General features: G+C 48.0%; 1 protein-coding gene across 1 annotated transcript in view; it reads right to left on the bottom strand.

Moving 5' to 3' along the window:
- The window catches only part of ZNF704 (zinc finger protein 704), a 99,547-nt gene that overhangs the window by 3,274 nt on the left and 89,525 nt on the right, over nt 1-6,748 (bottom strand). The window contains exons 6-7 of the mRNA XM_005878187.2: nt 3,806-4,073; nt 1,937-2,041 (exon numbers count right to left, since the gene is read on the bottom strand). Of these exons, the coding sequence (XP_005878249.1) occupies nt 1,937-2,041; nt 3,806-4,073 (373 nt within the window). The remainder of the gene's footprint in view (nt 1-1,936; nt 2,042-3,805; nt 4,074-6,748) is intronic.

Here is a 6,748-nt window from a genome sequence, read left to right as displayed (position 1 = left end):
AAAAATATATTTTTATTGATTTTAGAGAGGAAGGAAGAGGGAGAGAGAGACTGAAACATCAGTGATGAGACAGAATCACTGATCAGCTGCCTCCTACTGGGGAACGAGCCTGCAACCTGGGTATGTGCCCTTGACTGGAATCGAACCTGGGACCCTTCAGTCTGCAGGCTGACGCTCTATCCACTGAGCCAAACCAGCTAGGGCCCAATATACTTTTAAATGAATTGTTAGAAATCAGGTTAATTAATGGCAATTTATCAGACAGTAATCATTTAATATGTCAAATCAATTCTTATATACTGCTTAAACCTAATGGCATATTTTAGCACTCATTTATTTTCAAACTAGAGGCCCGGTGCACAAAATTTTGCACTGGGGCACTTCACCCAGATTTGGTTCTGATTGGTTGGCTTCTATGCCAGTCAGTGTCAAAAGCTCTGCCTCCTAGGCAGCCATTGGCTCCTAACACTTCACCCAGATTTGGTTCTGATTGGTTGGCTTCTATGCCAGTCAGTGTCAAAAGCTCTGCCTCCTAGGCAGCCATTGGCTCCTAACACTTCACCCAGATTTGGTTCTGATTGGTTGGCTTCTATGCCAGTCAGTGTCAAAAGCTCTGCCTCCTAGGCAGCCATTGGCTCCTAACACTTCACCCAGATTTGGTTCTGATTGGTTGGCTTCTATGCCAGTCAGTGTCAAAAGCTCTGCCTCCTAGGCAGCCATTGGCTCCTAACACTTCACCCAGATTTGGTTCTGATTGGTTGGCTTCTATGCCAGTCAGTGTCAAAAGCTCTGCCTCCTAGGCAGCCATTGGCTCCTAACACTTCACCCAGATTTGGTTCTGATTGGTTGGCTTCTATGCCAGTCAGTGTCAAAAGCTCTGCCTCCTAGGCAGCCATTGGCTCCTAACACTTCACCCAGATTTGGTTCTGATTGGTTGGCTTCTATGCCAGTCAGTGTCAAAAGCTCTGCCTCCTAGGCAGCCATTGGCTCCTAACACTTCACCCAGATTTGGTTCTGATTGGTTGGCTTCTATGCCAGTCAGTGTCAAAAGCTCTGCCTCCTAGGCAGCCATTGGCTCCTAACACTTCACCCAGATTTGGTTCTGATTGGTTGGTTTTTATGCCAGTCAGCGTCTCTGGGCCTATCAACGGGGCCTGATCAGAAAGGTGGGGCTGATCAGCAGCCCTGGTGGAGGCCTGGAGAGAAATGGAGGTGCAGCTGCTGGAGAGAAAGAGAGAGGCAAGTGCTTATCAACAGCTGCCACAGAGGCTATGGATCAGACCCTGCTTCTCTCTTCAGGTCTCTCTCTGGGCCTGATTCGCAGCCCCTTCAGCAGTCAGTGCTGGGGCACCATGCCTGCAGCCACGGCAACCCAGTGCTGACTGAAGAACTGACTTCCGGTTGGTCAAGCCTCTGGTCGTGACAGACCTAGGGTTTTTATATATTAGGATTACACATCCATATGAATGGATTATTCAGGCTTTGGGGGCAAAAAGTGACTTTAATTTTTTATTTTTTTGAACCATCAAGATGACATACCGGCAAACAATAATTTCAAAGTCATAAATATTATGAATGTACTCATAATGATAAATGCCATTTATGTACAGGTGTTTTTTTAATGTTCAGGATCTGAGCTCAGAGATGATTTTATAAAGCCTTTTGGAAACATGCAAATATACCACCAACAAAAAACTCTGATCTACATCTGACATATTTATCAACAGCTGAAACGCTCTTTTATCTGACAGAGTAGCCGGGCCTGACAGAGCCATGAGAAGCCTTGCTCAGGAGTTTACAAATTCCACGCAAGAAACAGGTGCTTCCAGCCTTCTGGGCTTTGTTTTTCTGTTGCACGTGTCTAAATGTGTTCTCTAACTTTGTGTCTTCAGCTTGTTCTCTAACTTTACGTTTAGCTTTTTGTATTTGTACTCACTGGAATGCCTGTGAAGGTAACTGGAGGAGACTGCCAGGAGACACTGAAGCTCCTGCCATTGGGGGTGAACTTGGCCGATCCTGGGATGGTCACGGGGGGCGTGGCCTGTTACAGAGCAAACAGAAATGGTCAGGGGGGCGTGGCACGGTACAGAGAAAACTGTTAAGAAAGGTTTTTCCTCAATCTTAGCTGTCATTTACCAAGGTGGGGCCTCAGAAACTATCTCAGCTGTATTAATAACTTAGACTAGTTATCTGATAGGAAGAGATGAAACATGGTCAAAGAGAGTAGCTGGAAAGAAATTCTTTATATATCTAAGAAATCTATCTAATGTATCAAAGGAGATGGTTTTTGACTATTGATTTCGGAATTTTAGGACAGCTGTGAGATATACTAGTCATTTCTCACTATCAAATTTGGAAATAAACACTTTATACAGAGATGGTGGGGTGTAATTGGTACAACATTTGGGAGGGTAATTTGGCAATATATATAAATTTTTAGAATTCTGTATATTAGCTATTCCACTTCTAGAATTCATTCTAAGGAAATGGATACAAGGATGTTCATTGTATTATATATTTTTAAAAATTGGAAACACAAATGTCTAGTAATAGGGAAATGGGTAAATAAATCATGATATACCAACTGAGCCATTACAAATGATGTTGTTGAAGAATACTCAATGACATGCAAAAATGTTCATGAGCCCTGGCCCATGTGACTAAGCAGTTATAGCATCTGTCTGTGCATGGAAGGGTCTCGAGTTCGACTCCAGGTGAAGGCCACATACCTGGGTTACAGGTTCACTCCTGGGCCCTGGTCTGGGTGCATGCGGGAGGCAACCAATCAATGTATCTCTCTTACATTGATATTTCTCTCTTTCTCTCTCTCCCCCTCTTCTCTCCCTTCCCCTTCCCCGGCTTCTACTCTTTCTAAAAATCAATGGAAAAAATATCCTTGGGTGAGGATTAAAAAAAACAAAAACAAAAAACCACCACATTCGTGATATATTCAGTGGGAAAAAACACACAAAGCATAGTAAAAACAGTACTACAATAGATTCCTTAGTTTTTTATACATATACACATAGGAGAAAGTCTTGAAAGACATACCAAAAATATTAACCAAGAGGCTTTCTTGTCGTTGGGATTAAGGATACATTTTCTCTCTCTGCTTCAGTTTTTAGTATTTTCTATGCTGAGCATTTATAATATCTACAGACAGAGAAATCCCAAATATTATGAATACAGGGTTCAGGAAGATCATCAAGTGTGTGTTCCAACCCACTTTATAGATAAACAAAATAATTTCAATAAGTTGGTTCAAGCTCATGATTTTGGACCTAAATGCAAACATGAACAAAGGAATGAATTATTCTTTTTGACCCACATAACGAGTCAGTAATAAAATTTATTGCACCATCAAATCTAATAATTCGCTCTATTCCTTTGCTCTTGAGCTTCAGTCTGCTAAATAAGTGCAAACTCTTCCTCCACAGGTTTAGCTTTTCAAAGGCTCAGTGCAGTTGTGATGATGGTGGTTTTGGCACCACGGAAGTGTTTGGCAATGCTTAGCAGCAGCATCCTGCTCAGGTGGCATCCTCTGACTCACTAATTACTCTTCTGTGACTTCAAAGGAAAAAAAGCTACGGGCACAGAGATGTTCATAGTAGAGTTATTAATGAAAAAACTGGGTAGATCAGGTACCTAGCAATAAGAGAACAATGGAAACAAGTTGACTGAACTTTATGATGACAATGAACTCCGCTACGGGGCTACGGTGTGGGATGCTGTTTTTCTGTTCCTAGGGCAGAATGCAGCTGCTTTTGGTCAGGGGCAAAGTGTCACTCGGGGTCGTGCACGGCACCTGGTAAGCGTGGTCGGTGTGCACGAGGTAGAGGGTGGTAGGGGCTGAGCGGCTCAAGGGCGTCATCAGTTTAGTCTCGGTTTTGGCACCAGGGCTTTCTGTTCTGCTTGAATCCGGGATGGGGAAGATGGGAGGTGAAGCCAGGGACTGGGAGGGCGAAGCTGGGGCCAGGCTGCCCAGTCCGTCTGCCACTGCGTCCGTGTTGAGCTTGATCTCCGTGTAGTAGAAGTCCTCCTCACCATCGCTGTAATCAGAGTCCCCAGCACGCCTAATGCAAAGGACAGCAAAACAGTCAGACCACGCCATCTCGCACGGCTGTGCCCTCTGTCTGGAATGCTTTTCCTGTCCCGTGTCTGCCTGGAAAACTCTACTCATCCCGCGACACTCAACTGTCCACGCCCAGGGAAGACCTCCTTGACCTCTAGAGGAATTTATCCAAACAATCAACCAAGCAGTTACTTATTCAACAATTTATTGATAATCTACTCTGTGTAGGCACTCTTCTAGGGCCTGACCAAGTCGTAGATGGATTCTGCCCTGATGGAAATTACATCTAGTGGGAGAGGCAGACAAGGGAGCCATAAGTAAATAGGTATGTAATGCATCGGGGACTAATGAACGCCAGAAAGAAAAACTAAGCGGCATACGAGTGCCCGTAAGCAGGTAAGTGATGGGGTTGTATTTTAAACTGAGCTCAGAGGAGGTGATGTGAACAGACCTGGATGAGGTGAGGGGAGCTGAAGCCTGGCCATGGGAAGAATACAGTGAGGAGCAGGCAGGCCGGGTGGGGTGGGGGGTGCCTGGTGTCTTCCACCAAGGGCAGAGGCCAGGGGCTGGGCTGAGGGGCTGCAGAGAGGGCGGAGGCAGGGTCAGAGGACTCTGCAGCCGCAGGAACGCTCTGAATGTGACAGAAGCCACGAAGGCTTTGAGGAGTCTCAGTATTTTTGTTTCTTCTTTTTTTTTTTTACATTTTGAAATTGTCATTTATTTTTAAATTTATCTTATTGTTGAAAGTGTTACAGATGTCCCCCTCTTTCCCCCCATTGACCCCACCCCCCAGGCCTTCAACACACTATTTATGGCAGGGGTCCTCAAACGTTTTAAACAGGGGCCAGTTCACTGTCCCTTAGACCGTTGGAGGGCCAGACTATAGTTTAAAAAAAAACTATGAACAAATTCCTATGCACACTGCACATATCTTATTTTGAAGTAAAAAAACAAAACGGGAACAAATACAATATTTGTATTTGCATGTGGCCCACGGGCCGTAGTTTGAGGACCCCTGGTCTATGGGTATGCGTACATGTATATAAGGTCTTTGGTTAACTGCCCGCCCCGCCAGGCCCTGAGATGAAAGGGATCACTCAACATGGACCCAGATGAGCCCCGACAGTGGGAGGGGAGGGGAGTGAGAACCCAGTCTGGGATGTATGCTGAAGGTCAGGATAAGGACTTCACTCCTCAGTGTGCCCCCTGGCGGTGTTCTTTATTTAATTCACGTTATTAAATTACTTCGCACGTTTCTGTAAGTTTTAACCTCTACTGCCTCCTTACAACATTCTCTAGGGCTTTGGTGTCCACAATCAACATGAAATGTCCCCCTGTCCTATCGTCACGACATTGAGCTCATGGTCTAAGGTGAAGGCAGTCCTCTCCTCAGTCCCAGAGAGCGAGAGCTCCTGTGAACCCCGCGGTCCTGGGGGTGCTGGCAGGCTGCGAACCCCAGTCCCAGGGCCTCTGTAGAGCAGAGCACAAAGGGAGCCCGGGGAGCAATGAACTTTGCCACTGTGACAGCATCTGGAGCTCAAAGGGCACGGCTGGCGCCACCTACTCTGCAGATTCTGTTGGGCGGACGGGCACGGCTCTGCGCGGTGCTGGACAGGGTTCGATTCCCTGGGCAGATGGGCTTGACAACAGACCCCCTACATCCTGAGCGTGGCTTCGGGAGGTTCTCGCTGGACCTTTAAAGAAGCGGAGCTATTTCCGTCGAGGTCGTCCTGACATGAGGTCAGGGAGACACGCCCGACTTCCCCCCTGGAGTCCTCAGGAGCAGGACCGGGTGGCTGCCCAGAGGGTGCAGGGTGACCCTGGGCCACACCCACTGGGTGACCTGCACGCTGTGCTCTGGGAGGGACGGGCTGCGTCCGCAGACATCAGCCCCATGGATGGGGAGGAGGTCCCTTCTCTGCCCCACCCACGCAGGTCAGCAGAATCACGCCAGAACCTGGTTATTTCCTTTCTATTCCACTGCGATGGATGCTGCACGTCCTACATTGATTCCTTGCGGGGCAGAGAGACTGCAGTGTCCATTTCTCATCCTGCGGGGAGGACTGCTCTGTGCCCAAGCATCTGGGGCTCGGCATGTGTCTGGGTTTGCCGTCTGCACCCCAGTCAGGACGTGCAGCTTCTCAAGGGCCCCTTTCAGTCCCAGATCCCTGGACAAGAGGGACCCAGAGCCCACAGGCCAAGACTGGGAACCACCGCTGCCCCGGGAGGGCCTCACCAACGGGCTCCAAGCTTTGGCTTCTTTCCTGAGAAAGGTTCTCATAAAACACAAGGAAAGCGACAGAGGCAGGGCACCAGAGGTCATGGCCATCGCAACAGCAGCTCTGATGGGCAGTGGTGCCTTAACCCTTTTCAGGCTCTAAGTCACGAATACTCTCCATCGGGGGGTGGGGGGAAAGCACATCTACATCTGCCCTGCCGCTGTACTTTTACAAATGGCTCGCCCCACATTTTACTTTTGACCTTCACTGTATTGTTAACCTCATCGTCAGAGGAAACCGGGGCGCAGAGCAGTCCCTGACACCCCTCAGTGCAGTAGGACTTTCGGTCAAGGCCTCTGTTATCTGCCCCCCCGCCCCCCCTGCCCCCGTGCCCAGGCCCTTCCTGACTCCGCCTGAGCACTTGTGAGGCACAGGTGCTGGCTGGGGCTCAACGGCG

The sequence above is a fragment of the Myotis brandtii genome, unplaced genomic scaffold (assembly GCF_000412655.1).
Source record: "Myotis brandtii unplaced genomic scaffold, ASM41265v1 scaffold55, whole genome shotgun sequence".
NCBI classification, from domain to species: Eukaryota; Metazoa; Chordata; class Mammalia; order Chiroptera; family Vespertilionidae; genus Myotis; species Myotis brandtii.
Note: the sequence above shows the minus strand (reverse complement) of the source record. Positions and strands in the feature narration are given on the sequence as shown.